Consider the following 21,929-nt stretch of genomic DNA (forward strand, 5'->3'; position numbering starts at 1 on the left):
ATTTTTTGGTAGCCATTACTTCTGCACGCAGGGTTTCTGAACTGGCCGCGTTGTCCTGTCGGTCGCCTTACCTGGTGGTTCACAGGGACAAAGTGGTGCTACGTCTTAGTCAGTCATTCCTTCCTAAGGTCATTTCGGGGTTTCACTTCAATGAAGACATTGTGTTGCCTTAGTTATGTTCTAAGCCAAAGCATCCGAAAGAGGTTGCTTTGCATTTTTTGGATGTGGTTCGAGCCATCAGGATTTACTTGATGGCGACTGAGTCTATTCGCAAATCAGATTCCTTGTTTATCCTCATGGACGGCCCTCCTAAAGGGCAGGCTGCATCCGCCATGACCATTTCCAGATGGATCAGGCAAACAGTGGTGCAGGCCTATTCATTTAAGGGTCAGGTCCCTCCTTTCCCTGTAGAGGCACATTTCACAAGGGCGCTTAGTGAGTGGCTCCTGGCTCTTTCGGCATCAGTGGTCCAGATTTGCAAAGCAGCCACCTGGGCATCTGTATACATGTTCACCAAGTTTTACAAGGTGGATATTTTTGCATCTGCTAATGCTGCCTTTGGCCGCAACGTTTTGCAGGCCGCTGTGGCAGAGTCCTCTGCCTCTTAAGGGTGTTTTTTTCTGGTAAGTGAGCTCCAGTTCATGGTTGAGCTCCTGATTTATCTGGTTGGCAAAGTTTAGCCCTTTCTTTTGCAAAATATGTCTATAGCTGTGTTTTTTCCCACCCCTCATACTGATTATGCTTTGGGACGTCCCTTCTGTCTAATGAAGATATGAAGCGGTGTCCGTAAATTAACGAAAGAGAAAACTTGATTTTGTCTCACTGTAAAATCCTTTCTCTGATGTTCATTGGCGGACACAGCACCCACTCCTCTGTGGAGTTGGGGTATGTATTTTTCTGACACTGCTTGTTACAAAACTGAGATCCTAGAACAGGAAGTGTGAGAATACCACCTGGGACTGCTCCATGGGCGTAGTTCAGCCTTGTTAATTTTTGTTAACTCTTTTCCACATAAGAGCCCTACTCATAGGAAGCACAGAATAACCCGTCTAAAAAAGATATGAAGCTGTGTCCGTCAATGAACATCAGAGAAAAAGATTTTACGGTAAGCCTTTGACGGACACAGCTCCTGATCTTCTTAACCATTGGGACGTCCCAAAATAGTGTTAAACATGAGGGGTGAGAACAGTAAAAAAGAAATTTCCAAGGCTAACTAACTATAGCTAACCAGGTAAACAGGAATTCAACCAAAACAGGAGCTCATCTGAAAAAAAAAAAAAACAATACACCCTCAAAGAGGACCAGATTCTCTAAACCGCAGCCTGCAAACCTTGCGGCCAAAGGAAGCATCCGCAGATGCCAACACGTCCACTTTATAGAACATTGTGAAAGTATGCACTGACGAACAGGAGGCAACTTTGCAAACCTGCACCACTGATGCCTGATGACAGAAAACCCAGAAGGCACTGAGTAGAATGTGCCTTGACAAGGAAAGGAGAAACCTGACCCTGGAATAGACCTGAACAACCGTCTGTCTGATCCATCTGGAAATGGTAGCAGAGGAAACGGACAACCCTTTCCGAGGCCCATCTGTGAGCACAAATAGTGAGTCTGACTTTCTAAAAGACTCCGTAGCTGCCAGGTACACCCTTATTGCCCGGTCCATTTCCAAGGCATGCAAAGCAATTTCCTTCAGAAGTGTTGGCATGGGAACACAGGGAAGGCAAAACCATGTCTTCATTCAAATGAAAAACAGACAACCTGAGGAAGGAACGACGGACAGGGGGCGAAGAACCACCTAACTGTGAATCACCAGTAAGGTGAACGACAGGATAACGCCGCCAAGTCCGTTGCCCTGTGCCGAGAGGTGAAAGCTAACCAAAAAGGCCACCTTCTGGGACAGCGTAAGCAGGGGAATCTCCCAAAGATTCTCAAAAAGAGGCTTCTGGAAGACAGAGCACCAAATTGAGGTGCCAAGACGGCAACAGAGACGCACTGGAGGGTTCAAGTGCCTAACTCCGTTAGTGCCGCTAAGGTCAACACCTGAACCTTGATAGTACTCAAGGCCAGTTTCAGCTCAACCCCCCATTGAAGGAAGGTCAAGATCCGAGCCACCGAACAAGATTAAGGATGTAATGTACATTTTTCAAGTACTACAGCAGATCTTCCTAGAAGTAGGTTTCCTAGCTTTTAACAGTGTTGGAAACACCTACTCACGACTGTAAAGCAAGACAGAAGATTGGTTCTTGGGACAGCAGATCCTCCCTGAGAGGAAGCTTCCAAGGAAAGTCGGCGACCAGCCGCATCAGATCGGCGTACCAAGCAAGGCTAGGTCAGTCCGGGCCACTAAAATGACCAGAATCCCTTTTGCCTCGATCATGCGTAAAAGTCTTTGCAGAAGCTTGAGAGGAGGGAAAGTGAAAATCAGATGATACTGACCCCATGGGGCCACCATGCATCTGTGGCGTCCGCCAGAGGATCCCATGACTGAGCCACAAACCTCTACACCTTTCTGTTGAGCAGAGAAGCTAACAGATCCACCTCAGGGATGCCCCACAGGAGACACAACTAATGAAACCCCTCCGGATGAAGGGACAACTCCCCTTGGTCCAACGCCTGCTCACTGAGGTAATCCGCCTGCCAGTTTTCCGCCCTGGGAATGTACAGTGGGGATCGAAAGTTTGGGCACCCCAGGTAAACATTTTTATTAATGTACATAAAGAAGCCAAGGAAAGATGGAAAAATCTCCTAAAGGCATCAAATTACAGATTAGACATTCTTATAATATGTCAAAAAAAGTTAGATTTTATTTCCATCATTGACAATTTCAAAATTACAAAAAACAAAAAATGGTGTCTGCAAAAGTTTGGGCACCCTGCAGAAATTATAGCATGCACTGTCCCCTTTGCAAGGCTGAGACCTGCCAGTGTCATGGATTGTTCTCAATCATCGTCTGGGAAGACCAGGTGATGCCAATCTCAAAGGTTTTAAATGCCCAGACTCATCTGACCTTGCCCCAACAATCAGCACCATGGGATCTTCTAAGCAGCTGTCTAGAAAACTGAAAATAGTTGATGCTCACAAAGCTGGAGAAGGCTATAAGAAGATGGCAAAGCGTTTTCAGATGCCAATATCCTCTGTTCGGAATGTAATTAAGAAATGGCAGTCATCAGGAAGAGTGGAAGTTAAAGCAAGATCTGGAAGACCAAGAAAAATATCAGACAGAACAGCTCACAGGATTGTGAGAAAAACAATTCAAAGCCCACGTTTGACTGCACGATCCCTCCAGAAAGATCTGGCAGACACTGGAGTTGTGGTACACTATTACACTATAAAGAGATACTTGTACAAATATGGTCTTCATGGAAAAGTCATCAGAAGAAAACATCTTCTACGTCCTGACCACAAATATCAGCGTTTGAACTTTGCAAATGAACATATAGACAAGCCTGATGCATTTTGGAAACAAGTTATGTGGACCGATGAGCAAAGGTACGTTTGGAGAAGAAGGGGCACAGAATTTAATGAAAAGAACCTCTGTCCAACTGTTAAGCATTGGGGTGGATCAATCATGCTTTGGGGTTGTATTGCAGCCAGTAGCACAGGGAACATCTCACGAGTAGAAGGAAAAATAGATTCAATAAAACTTCAGCAAATTTTGGATAGTAACTTGACGCCATCTGTGAAAAAGCTGAAGTTAAAGAGGATGGCTTCTACAAATGGATAATGATCCTAAACACACCTCAAAATCCACGTTGGATTACACCAAGAGGCGTAAACTGAAGGTTTTGCCATGGCCTTTACAATCTCCTGACCTCAATATAAATTGAAAATCTATGGATAGACCTTAAAAGAGCAGTGTGTGACAGACAGCCCAGAAATCTCAAAGAACTGGAAGACTTTTGTAAGGAAGAATGAGCAAAGATACCTCAAACAAGAATTGAAACACTCTTGGCTGGCTACAAAAAGCTTTTACAAGCTGTGATACTTGCCAAAGGGGGCAGTACAAGATATTAACTCTGCAGGGTGCCCAAACTTTTGCAGACGCCATTTTTTTGTTTTCTGTTATTTTGAAAGTGTAAATGATGGAAAAAAAATCTAACTTTTGTTGACATATTATAAGAATGTCTAATCTGTAATTTGATGCCTTTTGGAGATTTTTCCATCTTTCCTTGGCTTCTTTATGCACATTAATACAAATTTTTACCTGGGGTGCCCAAACTTTCGATCCCCACTGTATACGGCGGAGAGGGCTGGAAAGAACCATTCTGCCCACATTAGAATGCCGGCTACCTCCAGAGCCTCCAGGACACTTCTTGTGCCCCCTGGTGACTGTCCGATTTAATACACACTTGACATCCCTGAAGATCCGTCCAATGTTCCAGTCTGATCGCTCAGAGTTCCAAAACATTGATTAGTAGTCTTGACTCTTCCAGTGTCCAGATCCCCTGAGCAGAATATTTGCAGAGGGCGCCTGTCCAATACAAGGGGAGGAACCAGAGACTGGATTCTTGTCCTATTTGGTCAGAATCGCCCTTGCATAGGCCTCATATGAAACTGTGCAAACGGAACCGCCTCGAAGGTAGACACCTTAAGGCCCAGCACCCACATGCAAGTCTGGAGGGATGACCAGCTGCTGGACAGCAGGAGACGAATTGCAGCCTGTAGTTTCTGGAGTTTGCCCAGAGGAAGGAGAACTCTGGCTAAGGCTGAGTCCAGAGTCAGACCCAGATAGTCCAGCTTGTGGACAGAACCAGAGCAGACTTCTGAAAAATTCAAAATTCAGCCAAACTCCCTCAAGCTCGTATGGTGATTTCCAGGTTTTCCACCAGAACAGTAGGAGACTCTGCTCACAGAAGGAGGACGTCCAAGTAGCTGGCCAAAATGAGGTGACCACTGGATCTAGATTATCCAGTCCATCTCGCCAAGTCCGGCAGTTAATTGTAGAGCTCACAGGAAAAAAGTAAGAGAAAAAATTTCTGTTGCAAAAGGAAAAAATTGCCAGGACCAGAGATCCCAGCAAGGAACTAGGTCTTTACTCCTGACTAGACAGAAAAAAACTGGGCACCTATAGCAGAGAGAGGGAGTATACCCCCTGGGACTACCCATAGGCGTAGCCAGACTTTTTTTCTGCCTAGTGTCGTACTCCTGTAGGGGGCAGTATAACCCAATGGTTAAGAAGATCAGGAGCTGTGTCAGTCAATGAACGAAAGGGAAAAGAAAATTTACAACAAGTAACAGGTAGCCTTACATGATAATTGGTAATATTTTTAGTATTCCAAATTCTGCTAGGTGGCTGAAACAAAGGCAAAGCTGTGAACCGCAATATTTTTTTTTTCAATTCCCATTTATTATTATTTGAAAAAAAAAAAGAAATAACGGTTTGCCTATGTAGAGGCTTCAAGTTAGGTAAACGTGTGAAGGTCACAAATACTGTTTAAAAATTCAGTGTAACAATGTCCCAGGGCAAATGCCTATAGGGTCTACTACAGTGCTAAAGATTTGCATGCTGAAAGAATCGCACCAAGAACCAAGGGGCTCAGAAAAAAGCAAGAGGTGAAAATCAGACAGAAATGGGAGGGCAAGAAAAAGAAGACAGAAGGAGGAGGAGAGGAGTTCATCCCCCACAGACTTGTGTCAAGAGGCCAGGTTCAGGGACAGTTTGCGAGTCATTAAAGAAACTGGACATTCACTAAAACCAGGTTTGTGCGGTCCTTCACATATTGAAAAGGGCCTAAGGACTACTTCCAGGCTCTGGCTATTGTTTGCTTTGCTCCCAAAAACAGGCCAATCTGCTGGTATGAAAAAAGACCCTAGGGACTAATAAAAAAAATAGGATTTGAAGCAGCCCAAATGTTCTGGACCAGAATGCAGTTCGTTTTGAACAGGACCACCACATATGGACTATGGCTCGGGCAATCTAGGCTGGTACCCAATATCACCAAAGCAGAACATTATATGCAGTTTCCTGTGATTGAAGCATTAATAGAACATTTGGTTATACTTATTTAAGATCCTTACTAATATTTTAATATATTTTTAGACAAAGCAAGGATTGGATTTCAAGACCAGTTCACAAATCCCACCATTGCATTTCATGATCCGTTCACAAATCCCACCATCTGGACCAACAAGTGACCAATCTGTGAAAATGTGTTAGAAATTCTAACATTATATTCAGGATAAAAGATAATGTGCATCCATTATTGTTATACAGCTGTAACTTCAACCCAATCTGGACCAACGAGTAACCAATCTGTGAAACTGTGTTACGGTAGAAATCCTAACATTATTTTCAGGATAAAAGATAATGTTCATCCATTAATGTTATACAGCTGTAACTTCAAGCCAACTTCTCTAGACAGTGCAGAAATTGAATAATGGCACTTATATATTGCAAATGAAAGCAAAATGACTACAATTTCAAAATAGCAATTAGGTTATGCTACAGGTGTAATCTATAATCTTGTCTTTCAATATTTCAAGCTCTGAACACAAATGTGCATCAAAGCAGGAAATCTTGTATTCCTAACAACCCTTCAGTTGTCACTTATGTTTATGTGCATAATGTCACAATGTATTGTACTCTGAGTTCTCTGAGTAAGGCTGATGTCCCACTAACGATCCTGTTGCTGGTGACTTCTCACTAGAGACTGGATCCCTAAAATGTGCAGGGAGAACATTCACCTTTCTGTATTTGTGGCTCTATCTCTAGCTTGGATCAGCGAGGCATTGCTCCCTAATTTCTGAAAATGCTGCAGAATGTAAGTCGTCATTGAGACTCTCAGAATCGCTCATCCAGCCAATCAAGGGAGCAACACATGCAAACTGGTTAAGGTCAGGTTTCACCTACCTGTTGTGCCCCCCATAACAATCCTGCCTCTGGAGCAGCATTTCTCTGGAGCAGCATAAATTATAGTGTTACATAAGTCTAAATGTGCTACTGAGCCTTCAGCCTGAACCACAGACCCATTTGTTGAGGCAGAGTTCCACAAACAGTACATCTTCTTTCAAGAACACATAAAGCACCCATGTGAATTATTGGTCCTTACACTTGCCCCTTAAGGTTGCAGCCTTTGAGTAATGTTGTTTATATTGGTCAGGCAACGTACTGACACCTTTGCTGCCATTGTGCAATGTGCTGGGAGTTCAGTGTGACCCTGTGCCTTTAAGGAGAGGTGGGCTTTCTCCAGTCACCTGTCCTCCATCTATCCATTATAATACATGTGCTCCCACTGTGGAGACTATTTAAAAGGTAGGAGTTAGGGTCTGCAGATATCAGGGTGCCTTGCTGGGGCCTGCAGCTTACGCATGTATTTGCAAGTGTGTGCAACTAAACCCCTGTTTTTAACGCATACTGTTAGTCAGGTTTATTGGGTTGGTCGCTGGCTGGTTGCTAAGTAGTGACTGGAAACCCCCTGGCTTCTTTGATTTGAGAATCCATGCATGCAAGCCCTAACAGTGCTCAATTCACTAAGAATACCCTTCTCTTTATAAATAATTTGAAGTATACCTGCAACGGTTAATCCTGGAGTGCAGAATTTCTGCTTTTCCCTTAATGTCCAAAGTACATAAGAGAGATTAGGTCTACGAAACAGCCCAATCTAGACTTTAAACCCCTGTCATCCTCTAGGAATACCCTCCCAATTGGATACAGAAGAGCCATTCATAGACCGGTTGGGTGAATAAAACAAAGCTTTCTGCAGCTTGTTGGTACCCTTTGATATCAAGTGTTTTATTGGTCATTCTATGCCTATTGGGAGCTGTTATGGGAGATATGGCTCAAAGCTACACTTAACTTTTAAGAGAAGCAATTAAAATGACAAATTCAGTAATGTAAGTAGTGCTGTGAGTTTCTGTTCAAAGCGCAAAAATAATGATACACTATAAAATGGAACCAATCCTCGTTACCAATGCAAGGTCACACTATCTATGAATATTCACTTTTATAAATAGCAATTAACATTAGGTACTGATCCCTTCAATTACTGTCATTATAAACAGTAAAATTATTGTTGCATAAAAAGCTAAAGAAATCCAGTAGCAAACTTATGGGAAACATTTGACAGTTAGTTAATGAGGGAAGGCACACTGCCGCGAGATGTATTCATTATGCCAACTGTCATGAACAATGCTAACAAAATTATATAACGTTTAGCCAATTACACAAATTACTAATGTGGTTTTTGTCAGCCACTTCTCAGCATCTCTGTGAGTGAAGGAGAGAGGAAAGACTGTCTGATACATAATAATAATGAGCTATTTGCCACGTCTTAAAAAAAAAAAAAAAAAAAAGTTCTATTACTTTAGTAGAGCTTTAGTTGGTGCGTCAGGATCACTAATGGAGTTGACAACATGCTAATTTTTATACATACTGTGCAGTGCAACAATAAATGTTTTATTTAAAAAATATATAAAATGTATGAAGAAAATAAGGATGTGATAAAGGTAAAAAAATAAATAAATATACATTTTAATGTGCCAAATAAACACAAAATAAATCCAAAGTCCCATCCACTAGTAACACCTCCTAGCAATGACATCACTAGGGGAGTGTTGCTACTGGGTGGGACTTTGGGTTTATTGTCTGTTCACTTCCATATTTTAGTGTCTTGAGAAAGATGCCTAAGCACCATTGAAGCATTGACAATAAAATGCTGTTGCTTTGATTGTTTTCTGCTGCAAGACCTCTCTATACCTATATATATTAGAGCTGCACGATTAATCGTATGAAAATCGCGATCTCGATTCACCCCCCCTGACGATCTAAACCTGACATATTCTCGATTCTTTGCATAGCTGAGGGAGCAGAGAAAACAGCTGTGGAAAACTCCCAGTAACTATAAACAAAATGATTACATTGTATCTTTCCTCCCGCAAACGCCTATCAGCATTAAGGCCTCATGCACACTGGACGTTTTTACAGCTTCTGTTAGCAGCGTCAGACGTTTTTTTTTGCAGCTGCAGAACGCCCATCCATGTTATTCTATGGCCTCATGCACACATAGAGCTTTTAGGAGCTCCAAGTGGCATAGGCGTTTTACAGCTCCAAAAAAAACCCAGGAACTGTGGGTTCAGGAGCTCCAGCGTCAAGCTGCAAAAAACGTCTGACGCTGCTAAAGGCTCCATAAGGCTCCATAACGTTGCTTAACGTGCGTTAAGCCACGTTATACGTTTTTTTTCTTCCATTCAAAATCAATGGCTCCCTATGGGAGCCTATTGATTTGAATGGAAGTCACACCGCAGGTCGGATCAGGGTGATCCGACTTGCGGTGCGACCTGCACTGTGAGAATCTTGAGGGGGAACTCCACGCCAAAATGGGGAAAAAAAACGGCGTGGGGTTCCCCCCCAGGTTCCAAACCAGGCCCTTCGGGTCTGGTATGGAATTTGAGGGTAGCCCCGCGCCGAAAAAACGGCGTGGGGTCCCCCCCAAAATCCATACCAAACCCTTATCCGAGCATGCAGTCCGGCATGCCAGGAAAGGGAAGGGGACGAGCGAGCGGCCCCACCCCCCCTGGATCATACCAGGCCACACACCCTCAACATGGGGGGGTGTGGGTGCTTTGGGGCAGGGGGGGCTCTGCACCCCGCACCTCAAAGCACCTTGTCCCCATGTTGATGAGGACAAGGGCTTCATCCCCACAACCCTGGCCGGTGGTTGTGGGGGTCTGCGGGCAGGGGGCTCATCGGAATCTGGAAGCCCCCTTTAACAAGGGGGCTCCCCCAGATCCCGGACCCCCTCCCTATGTGAATGGGTATGGGGTACACTGTACCCCTACTCATTCACCCCATAAAATGCAGTGTATGGAAATGACAGGAGACGTTTTGGAAAATTTATTAAAAATCTTCATCCGGCTCTTGTCCTCTCCGGGGGTCTTCTGCTGTCTTCTCCTCTCCGAGGGTCTTCTGCTCTTTTGCTGTCCGCCCTTCTTGTCTTCTCCTCTCCGGGGGTCTTCTGCTGTCTTCTCTCCAAGGGTCTTCTGCTCTTTTGCTGTCCGCCCTTCTTGTATTCTCCTCTCCGGTGGTCTTCTGCTGTCTTCTCCTCTCCGAGGGTCTTCTGCTGTCCGCCCTTCTGCTGTCCAATCTTCTTGTCTTCTCCTCTCCGGTCTTCTGCTCTTTTGCTGTCGGCTGTCCTTCTTCCTCCGGTCCTCCGACGACGACGTCTCCAGCGATTATGCCGGCCTCTGGTCTCTGCAGCTTATTATATAGCCATTAGGGGCGTGGCCGCCAGATGACGTCATCGGGAGACCACGCCCCATTGTGTCACAGCTGACGTCATCTGTGACACAAGGGGGCGTGGTCTCCCGATGACGTCATCTGGCGGCCACGCCCCTAATGGCTATATAATAAGCTGCAGAGACCAGAGGCCGGCATAATCGCTGGAGACGTCGTCGGAGGAGGACCGGAGGAAGAAGGACAGCCGACAGCAAAAGAGCAGAAGACCGGAGAGGAGAAGACAAGAAGATTGGACAGCAGAAGGGTGGACAGCAGAAGACCCTCGGAGAGGAGAAGACAGCAGAAGACCCCGGAGAGAAGAAGGGCGGACAGCAAAAGAGCAGAAGACCCTTGGAGAGAAGACAGCAGAAGACCCCCGGAGAGGAGAAGACAAGAAGGGCGGACAGCAAAAGAGCAGAAGACCCTCGGAGAGGAGAAGACAGCAGAAGACCCCCGGAGAGGACAAGAGCCGGATGAAGATTTTTAATAAATTTTCCAAAATGTCTCCTGTCGTTATTTCCATACACTGCATTTTATGGGGTGAATGAGTAGGGGTACAGTGTACCCCATACCCATTCACATAGGGAGGGGGTCCGGGATCTGGGGGAGCCCCCTTGTTAAAGGGGGCTTCCAGATTCCGATGAGCCCCCTGCCCGCAGACCCCCACAACCACCGGCCAGGGTTGTGGGGATGAGGCCCTTGTCCTCATCAACATGGGGACAAGGTGCTTTGAGGTGCGGGGTGCAGAGCCCCCCCTGCCCCAAAGCACCCACACCCCCCCATGTTGAGGGCGTGTGGCCTGGTATGATCCAGGGGGGGGTGGGGCCGCTCGCTCGTCCCCTCCCCTTTCCTGGCATGCCGGACTGCATGCTCGGATAAGGGTTTGGTATGGATTTTGGGGGGGAACCCATGCCGTTTTTACGGCGCGGGGCTACCCTCAAATTCCATACCAGACCCGAAGGGCCTGGTTTGGAACCTGGGGGGGAACCCCACGCCGTTTTTTTCCCCATTTTGGCGTGGAGTTCCCCCTCAAGATTCTCACAGTGCAGGTCGCACCGCAAGTCGGATCACCCTGATCCGACCTGCGGTGTGACTTCCATTCAAATCAATAGGCTCCCATATGGAACCATTGATTTTGAATGGAGGCAGAAAAAACGCTGCTAACAGCTACTGTGGCCAAACGTGCAATAACGCTAGTAGAAAAAGCTACTGAAAGCACGTTTTTACAGCTGCTGTTTCCCGGCGTTATGTAAACAGCTTTGGAGCACGTTTTTATGACGCCCTGTGTGCATGGAGCCTAAGTCTCCCAGTAACTATAAACAAAATGATTCCATTGTATCTTTTCCTTCCCTCTGCCAGGGAGAAAGGAAGTTTAACCTCTTAAAGACTAGACCTTTCTCTGACACTTGTTGCTTGCAAGTTAAAATCAGTTTTTTTTGCTAGAAAAGCACTTCGAACCCCCAAACATTTTATATATTTTTTTAGCAGAGACCCTACAGAATAAAATGGCGATTGTTGTAATATTTTATGTCACACTGTATTTGCGCAGCAGTCTTTCAAACGCAATTAATAAACTTTAATGAATAAAAAAAAAACGTAACAGTAAAGTTATCCCAATTTTTTTTTGTTACACAGAGAATCGTGAGAGAATCGTGATCTTTATTCCAAGCTAAAAAATCGTGATTCTCATTTTGGCCAGAATCGTGCAGCTCTAATATATATATATATATATATATATATATATATATATATATATGTGTGTGTGTATATATACACACACACACATACACACACACATATACATACATATACATACACATACACAGTTGTGCGCATAAGTTTACATACCCTGGTGGAATTTATGATTTCTTGGCCATTTTTCTTGAGAAAATAAATAACACCACTTTTCTTTCACTCGTGGTTAGTGTTTGGCTGAAGCCATTTATTATCTATCAACTGTGTTTACTCTTTTTAAATCATAATGACCACAGAAACTACCCAAATTACCCTGATCAAAAGTTTACATACCCTGGTGATTTTGGCCTTATAACATGCACACAAGTTGACACAAACGGTTTTGAATGGCTATTAAAGGTAGCCATTCTCACCTGTGATCTGTTTGCTTGTAATTAGTGTGTGTGTGTATAAAAGCTCAACGAGTTTCTGGACTCCTGACAGACCCTTGCATCTTTCATCCAGTTCTGCACTGACGTTTCTGGATTATGAGTCATGGGGAAAGCAAAAGAATTGTCAAAGGATCTGCGAGAAAAAGTAGTAGAACTGTGTAAAACAGGAAAGAGATATCCAAGGAATTGAGAATGTCAATCTGCAGTGTTCAAACTCTAATCAAGAAGTGGAAAGGGTCTGTTGAAACCAAACCACGGTCAGGTAGACCAACTAAAATGACAGCCAAAACTGGCAGGAAAATTGTTTGGGATTCAAAGAAAAACCCACAAATAACTTCAGGTGAAATACAGGACTCTCTGAAAAAATGTGGTGTGGCTGTTTCAAGATGCATAATAAGGAGGCACTTGAAGAAAGATGGGCTGCATGGTCGAGTCACCAGAAGAAAGCCAAACAGCACAGAGATAAGCCTCAAACCTTCAGGCACAAAGTCACTTGGAGTGATGAGACCAAAATTGAGCTTTTTGGCCACAACCGAAAATGCTACATTTGGAAAGGAGTCAACAAGGCCTATGATGAAAGGTACACCATTCCTACTGTGAAACATGGAGGTGGATCGCTGATGTTTTGGGAATGTGTGAGCTACAAAAAGGCACAGGAAATTTGGTCAGAATTGATGGCAAGATGAATGCAGTATGTTATCAAAAAATACTGGAGGAAAATTTGCCTTCATCACCCGGAAGCTGCGCATGTGACATACTTGGACATTCCAACATGACAATGATCCTAAACACAAGGTCAAGTCAACCTGTCATTGGCTACAGCAGAATGAAGTGAATGTTCTGGAGTGGCCATCTCAGTCTCCTGACCTCAATATCATTGAGCCACTCTGGGGAGATCTCAAACGTGCAGTTCATGCAAGAACAGCCCAAGAATTTACAGGAACTGGAGGCTTTTTGCCAGACGGAATGGGCAGCTTTACCATCTGAGAAGATAAAGAGCCTCATCCACAAATACCACAAAAGACTTCAAGCTGTTATTAATGTTAAAGGGGGCAATACACAGTATTAAGAACTGGGTTATGTAAACTTTTGATCAGGGTCATTTGGGTAGTTTCTGCTGTCATTAGGATTTAAAAAGAGTAAACACAGTTTATTGATGATAAATGGCTTTAGCCCAACACTGAACGAAAAGTTTTTGTGTTATTCAACTTCTCTGAAAAATGGCCAACGGAAAAACTTATGAACACAACTGTACATACATACACACATATATACACACACACCCCTCCAAAAACCTATTGGTCTAAGAAACACACAGAAGTTATAAAGGGAAACTGGATGAATTAACAATTTTCAAGTTTGCTACTCAAAAGTATGTAGGGTTTTTTTACATCACTTTTTAATATGCAAGGGCTTGGGGTTTTGTAAACAGTTTAATTAACTGTGGAACAGAGTACCTAGCACATTACTTTTTGTTATGTTCTTGTGGCAGTAAGCACTTTACCACATGCTCAAAATAAAAGTCAGCTTCGCTGCACTAGCTCAAAATGTGAGAAAGAAAAATAGCCAGGCCCGGGGCATTCAGAGGCCATGTCCCTCCCAAACCATCAAAGGCAAAAGAGAAAAAAAGCCCTTTGTAAATGGTGTTGGCTGTAACTACACAGAATCAAATACGGTGCTCTGACTTTATTGTAAAAGGTCCTGAATTTGTAAAGCAGGAGTGAAGTTTAAAAGAGAAGTTCAGGAATTAGAAAAAAAAATCATACTTACCTAGATGGCGGCAGCACTAATCCGAGCTGCAGTCGCCTCCTGCCAGCTCTGCAGTGAGAATTGAGCAATCAAAAACCAATGATCGCTCAGTTCCCAGTACTCCATTTGCAAAGAGAGCTGGTAAATGTCAATCACAGGCTCTGTGCCCTGCCCCTCCAGCGCTCACTGGAGGGCCGGTCTGTGCAGGGGGTGAGGGTGACTGGCTCAGGTTCTCAGTGGCAAGCTGACAGGTGGAGCCAGCTGTCGGTCCAGGCATCTGGGTAGATCCTGACTGTAAAGTTGTAATTTTTCCAGAGCCTGGACAGGCTGAGTGATGTAAGCTGACAGTGGGCTTTAACACGCTGTCAGCTGAAAACGGCTCACAGGAGTGCAAAACGAAGTACACTCCTGTGATCTATAGGAGAAATAGGACAAAAAAAGTTCTGTCCATAATTCTCTTTTAATAACCACTTACCGCATACCAACGTACCCATATGTCGGGTAACTTTGCAGGGTTATACCGGGATGATGCCTCTAGCTAGAGGCATCATCCCGGTACCGTGGTTTGAAGCCGACGGTCGGCTTTCCGTCGGTAACGACCGATGCGGCTCGGGAGCCACTCGATCGTTACCCGGGTGAGCGGGAGGGGACGTCCCCCCCCCTCCCGCCGCCTTCCGTGGCTTTGCTCGGGGCTCCCGTCCCATCGATCGGGTCTCCGATGACGTAACCCGGAGGCGGCGTCCATGACGTCACTTCCGGGTTACTGTGCTGCAAAAGGCGGCAAATTTGAAAAACTGCTTTATGCAAAAACGCAGTTTTCGGCGTTTTGCATACATGGAAGTGTAGTGGAGGGGTCTAGGGTCTTTTAGACCCTCGATCCCTCCATAAAGTGTACGTGTCACCATATATTGGTGTCACAAGGGATGTTTACATTGCTTGTGACAGCAATAAAAGTGATCAGATTTTTTTTTTAAAAAAAAAACCTGTAATAAAGAAAAAAAAAAGAAAAAATAAATAGAAAAAAAAAATGTAGCCGCCCCCGTCACCGTTAGCTCGCGCACAAAAAAAAGCGTATACGCAAGTCGAGCCGCGAATTAAATCGTTGTTCAAACCACACGTGAGGTATCGCCGCGATCGCCAGAGCGTGAGCAATAATTTAAAAAAAGAGCTACACTCTAACTCTAAACTGGTAACCGTTAAATTTAAAGCGTCGCCAATTGAGATCTCTATTGACCGTAGTTTGTCGCCATCCCACAGGGGGGCGCAATTTCGAACCGTAACATGTTGGGTATCCATTTACTCGGCGTGACATCATCTTTCACAATATAGAAAAATGGGCTAACTTTACTGTTTAGTATTTTTTAAATGCAGTGAAATATGATTTTTCAAATTTTTTCCAAAAAAATTGCGTTTTAAAGACCGCTGCGCAAATACCACGTGACAAAAATTTTTGCAATGACCGACATTTTATTCTTCAGAGTCTTTGCTAAAAAAATATATATAATGTTTGGGGGTTCTAAGTAGTTTTCTAGGAAAAAATACTGGTTTTAACTTGTAAACAAAAAGTGTCCGAAATAGGGCTGGGGCTTAAGTGGTTAACTAAGAACGCTACAATTGCTACCATGAAATAACTAACATGTGTGAAATTAAGGAGACCAGAATTAGCTTTGCTAGCCAATGAGTAGCTCAGAATTTCTTGTTCAATATTTTTTTAATTTCTGCAGAGAAAAGGATAAGCCAGAACTATTGGTTACAATCTCTCTGCAGTAAAAGGGAGGGATCTCAACAAGCAATAAATAGGGAATGGCAGTTGAGAAGATCAGAAACAGTGTATGTTCATAGACAATTCGTGGGGCATGGCCAACCCCTGTTGCAGCAAAACATAATGCATCCACCAACCCCTTAAAGCCCAAATTAACTTTTAGTTAAGCTACAGTCTAATTAAAAATGCCTATCCCCTACCAGCAGCTACTCAATGGGTCCCTTGATCTCTCTGAAGAAGTCCATTTCACCCTGGCTAAGTGAGACATATAGCTTTGCAATCAGCATAGCTTGTGCGGATTGGTGAACTCTGACCCAGCAGAGGGCATGTCAGACCTCTGCAGACAGGTAGCTGCATCACCATACAAGGGTCCCATCTCTGCAGCTGCTTACAGACTTTTCTTCTCTGACCAAAGTAGTAGCCACTACTCTGACGAAATTTAACTGCAAGACTGCACATATTTTGTCTTGAAAGCACATGGAATGTTTTTGCTTGAATTAGAAAAAAAGTTTAACTAAGCTTCAAAGAATTTTCCTTCTGTCTACAGTATAAAAAGAAAAGACTACAAAGAAAGTAAACTGAAAGTTCAGGCCACTGCAGATATCCAACAGGAGGACAGATGTGGACATGGGAGTCATGCACAGTCCTGATAAGGGTTAAACTCCCACCCACCAAACAAAAGGGAAGAGTTCCAGTTTAATAACACAATGCCTGTCTCTCCAAACCAAATTCTTTTTCAGAAGGTGGAAGTAAGCAGGCACAGCATTACAATCACCATAGGTAAAAAGTGCTCCATTGACAAGGAGTCATCTCTAATCAAAGGCAATGCGAAGACCCTGAAAAACATTGATTAGAGAAGCTCTGACAAAGGGCCGAGCAATAAAAGCATCCTCAGTGGCAACGGCGTCACTGCACGTTGTTTATGTATATACTGGTGAGTAATTAAGAGACCTGGTTCTCATTAGGTACATTTCTTGTTTCATTCTGTCTTGCAGTTCCTCCCAGTTTACCACCAATTATTTCAATGACTGAGCTTTTGACACCTGATATCTATTTCCAGCACTGGCAAAGGCATGACTGCCACTCACTGTAATGAGCCGTGCTGCACTAAAACACCACTCCGCATTAATTCCATATGTTATAACAACACCCTTGAAAGACAAAGGAAGATAAAAAAAAAATTTAAAAAAGACACTTGAGGATACAGCTGCTACAGTAGAATCATTCCTTTAATAAACATGTATATACTTGTAAAGAAGGATAAATTCCTCCTGAAGAGGTTAGCTTAACCAGCAGCATAATACATGTAATTGCCCAAAAAGCCCTTATCCACATTCAACATGTTCTGCCTTTGTTATAATGCATGTGCTGCACATTATTTCCATATTTCAATGACTATTTTCAGGGCTGGGTGCACCTAGCTTTCCCCCACTTTGTGGCCTCTCTGGTTGCTCTGGCAACTAAACTCACCTTAACCTACCTATAACTGCCAGTCATGCACAACATATTGTAGCATGCAACAGCCTAAGGAGAGACAATGTATGCAGGAAATAAACATAGGTAGTTTGGCACTAATACATAGAGAAAATTACATAATACTTTTATATCGAAAAGGGCCCTTTGAACATTAAAGAGACCTGTTCAACTGAATTGTTTGCACCCTCCCAACGTTGACCCTGTTTATTATGAGATGAACAATTAAAAGAAGATAGAAGCTAGTTGCATATTTTGGCTGCACCAGAACATACAGAGGCAGCCTAGCTGATATTTATTTTCCATTGAATTTTCTTGCCAATATACAGGTTAACATGAACTTTAATGCCACCCCAGTCTTAGTTCGTAGGGTTCAATATTGAGTTGGCCCACCCTTTGCAGCTATGACAGCTTCAACTCTTCTGGGAAGGATGTCCACAAGGTTTAGAAGTGTGTCTATGGGAATGGTTGGACCATTCTTCCAGAAGCGCATTGTGAGGTCAGGCACGGATCTTGGACTAGAAGGCCTGGCTTGCAGTTTCTGCTCTAATTCATCCCAGGTGTTCTATCGGGTTGAGGTCAGAACTCTGTGCAGGCCAGTTAAATTCCTCCTCCCCAAACTCGCAGTGGTCCAAATCATTTGTTGGAGAGGGCATTTCCTTTGGAAATCATATAATGGAGCGATCATTTTTTTTTGTTTCAATGTTTTTATTAAAGTTTTTCATATTACAACAACTGACATGTAATCAATAAAAATGTCAACAATGAGAAGCATTAGAACCATGACAACAGTAAAAAACCAATTACCTTAAAGGAAAATACAGTGAAGGGTCATACGCAAGTGGAGTGAGATACAATCATTGCTGAAATCCACAAACCGTACAAAGGAGACCTTCTCAGGACCCCACTCCACTTATTGCAGAGCTCTGTCCTAGTTGGGATCCATGTAGACAATGGAATCCCCAGGAGGGCACAAGGTGGGCCGATAAGGACCACCCACCCAAAAGTGGAAAGATAAGCAGTACAGAGAAAAGATAGCAGAGAGAAAAATAAAGAAAATAAAAAACACCTCAGGACCGTGAGTAGCTAGCGCACGGTACCAAGCATGCTAGTGGACCGACACAAGTCGTGTCCAGGACCCCACCCCATCCAGAGCGATCATTTTTTTATGCGCAGAAATTAAATTTTTGCTTTTCTGTGCCTCCTCTGCCACTAAAGTATCAAGGTATTTAGAATGAGGCTGAAATCTGTGTCGCAACATCTCGATCATTGGCTGGAGAGATTGGTGATATAACATCAAGCAGGATGTCTGCTAGACTTGGGCTGCCATAATCTCTTAAATGCCAAAATGAATGGTTTCCATTTCCATACTTTACATAGCTGGTTGGCCAAATCACATTATTCTGTTTGAATAACTTTTTTTTTTTTTTTCCCAACAACATCAGCCCTGGAAGGTTTTACCCCCTTGATGAAAAGGCCATTTTTTGTGATAGGTGTGACGTTATGCGAGGTGAGATAGTGGATAATCGCTATATTTCACCTCGCATACGTTCTGTGGTGAGAGACTGAACCGGAATCCGGCCTGGGTTTTTTCCAGCCTCTGTGACAGGCTAGGTTCCGGTCCAGAGATTGTGAGTTACCTGAGTCCATGCTCAGGTGGACTTTAAATTAACATGAAAAGAGCACAGAAATGCTCTGGCCTGCCTGAGACTCAGGAGGGAATCAGAGAGGAGCTCTGTGTGGACTTTCAAAAGAACAGGTTTGCTTTACTATGTGATTTTGTGGGTGATGGGGACCAGCCCCACACTGAATAGTGAGGAAAACCGTTGTTTAGTTTAGCGCCGGACGGCAAGGATTTATTTTATTGTTTTGTTGTTTTTGTATCTGCGTGCTGGCCTTAAGTTCCTGTGAAAGGTGATCCCTGTGAGCTAATCTCCCACATAGGGCACTGCGTTGCTTTAACTGACAATTGTGCGGTTGTGCAATGCTGAATACAACAGAAAACTATTGCCCACAAAAAGAGCTTTCTTTTGGTAGCATTTGATCACCTCTGCGGTTTTTATTTTTTGCGATATAAACAAAAAATACTGACAATTTGCTCTACATAACACCAGGAAGTCTGCAATGTTATAAAAAATTAACCCTTTCCTAAACTCAATTTCAAAATAGATAACCAAACTCCAAAAAACAGAGCCATACCATCTATTTGTTCACATCCTTGGTACAAGAATGGTTTGATGCACCATAGTTCAGTGTACTTACTACTAAGTCTTCGTCTTGCAGCAAATTTAGAATTGCTTCATACAGCGATGGTCTTAAATCTGCTTTGAATTTTACAGAGACCCATTGTCCAATTAGCCAAATTACTCTGCGACGTAACAACTTATACCTATAGAATGATAGAAAAAGGAATACATGAAAATACATTTAATACATTCTAGAACTTTATATACCGTATATACAGTACACAATTAAAATAATAAAAAAATCATGAATGGGCTTATGAATATAAAAGCTTATACTGTCTTAGGTATGAAGTATTAACATTTTTCATTTGTTCGCTTTGCTGACATTTTAACTGGAGCATCGGGAACAACTGTTGCCTACCATCTGCCTCACCTGAAATACTGCACAGAAGTTGAAGATAGGAGACAGTCAGTGAGGTCAAGCAGTTTTTTTTTTTTTAAAAGCCCGTGGTGTGTGAACACACTCAGACTAGCACCCGGTGCATAAAAAAGTGCACACACGCAAACGTGAAAAACACAAAAAGTGCACAGGGTGTGTGAAATGGTCCACCTCTGAAGAGGAGGGACCCTGACCTTGATCCCCCGGGGCGCAAGACTCCTGACAGGGACTGAGGTACTTGCTATGGTCTGCCCAGCCGAAACCAGGCAAACCCAGTTCTCTGGGAGGACTGCCGAAACAGCCCAACCCCAAGTACTAGGTGGGGCTTCCCCGAAGGGAGACCCCATGAGAGAGGGCGAACTAAGCCAGAAGGCCATATCCGCCCCCTCCCAAGATTTTAAAGGTAGGCCCGAGGACCCACACCCTACTCATCGTGTGAAGAAAAAGGTGTAAGTGAAGTGACACACAACAAATAAACAACACACAAACAAAAAAGGTGAGGAAAGGGGAAGTGCTTAGTGTGCCATAGTGAAATACCACGGCAGGCCTTCCGGCCAGGAATAAAAAATTCCTCTGGTCCCGGCCAAAAGGCCTGTCCCAAGAGGCAGGTTGCGAAAAGAGTGTCTAATGCAGTGACCAAGGTGCCGAAATACTAAAGATGAGCTGTGAGATTAAGGCACCCCTAGGCTGCCACCCTAGGGGCACATACACCATGGGCTTTTTCAGGTCCCGGTCTCTTAGATAGAAAAGGGAATACATGAAAATACATTTAATACATTTTAGAACAACTTTATATACAGTATATACAGTACACAATTAAAATAATTTAAAAATTCATGAATGGGCTTATGAATTAATATTAAAGCTTATACTGTCTTAGGTATGAAGTATTCAAATTTTTCATTTGTTCGCTTTGCTGACATTTTAACTGGAGCGTCGGGAAAAAACTGTTGCCTACCATCTGCCTCACCTGACATACTGCACAGAAGATGAAGCTAGGAGACAGTCAGTGAGGTCAAGCAGTTGACAAGGCAGCTACTGCTAGACTTTAGGTGACTTCACCACTTATTCTAAACAATTTGGAGATGTGAAACACATCTTTAGAAAACACTGGGAAGTCCTTAAAAATGACAAGGTGTTGGGCCCGCAACTACCTGAGGCCCCCCTAGTTGTTTTCAGAGGTGTCGAACCATTACATTTGCACATTGCTCCAAACACTTTAGATAAACTCAATCGAGTCCCTTTCTTTCACAATCTCACTGGTTTCTTTCCATGTAGATGTGCCGTATGTCGGGTTAACACTAACTGGTAGAAGGTTCTGTGAGGTCCGTTCTACAGCCACCCCCAAAGACCACTTGATAAAACCCTTCATCAGCTGCTCATCTACTAATGTAGTCTACCACCTTCAATGTCCTTGCGGCCTTACAATATATTGGCCGCATCATCAGGACATTGACAGTAAGAGTGAGAGAGCACCTAAAAAATTAGGAAGGGTTTTCCTAATCATAGTGTGTCATAACACTATGCCTTATGCCATAATATAGATGCTGCAGGCACTAAAATTTGGGGCATTGACAAGTTCATCCCCCACTGGAGAGGTAGTCATGTCCGGCGTGAAATCTCTAGACTGGAAACCCGCTGGATCTTTGACATGAAGACCTACTCTCTGTGGGGTATGACCATCGAATGGGATGTCAATTGCCATATAAATAACAGTTGATGGGTTAGGTGATATTCGGTTTTTGACATTATCCTTATTGATCATATATGCTCACATTAACATTGTTGATATTGAATTTAGCGTTCAGGGGAATATTATATTTTCTCTGTTTTTTTTTACTATATATTTTTTTTTTTATTATATGTTTTTATTATTCTTTGTGGCTGGCCATGGCTATCAATTTATAATCTGATTTTTTTTGTTGATTTTTTGATTATATATGTATTTTATGAATATCCCTTTTTAAATACCTACATA

General features: G+C 43.3%; 1 protein-coding gene across 1 annotated transcript in view; it reads right to left on the reverse strand.

Annotated features, from left to right (window-relative positions):
• IPO11 (importin 11) overlaps positions 1-21,929 on the reverse strand; it is a 926,630-nt gene that overhangs the window by 545,765 nt on the left and 358,936 nt on the right. The window contains exon 15 of the mRNA XM_082270245.1: positions 19,589-19,715. Within this exon, the coding sequence (XP_082126371.1) occupies positions 19,589-19,715 (127 nt within the window). The remainder of the gene's footprint in view (positions 1-19,588; positions 19,716-21,929) is intronic.

Source organism: Pelophylax lessonae (genome assembly GCF_965119305.1).
Source record: "Pelophylax lessonae genome assembly, chromosome: 1".
Lineage (NCBI taxonomy): Eukaryota > Metazoa > Chordata > Amphibia > Anura > Ranidae > Pelophylax > Pelophylax lessonae.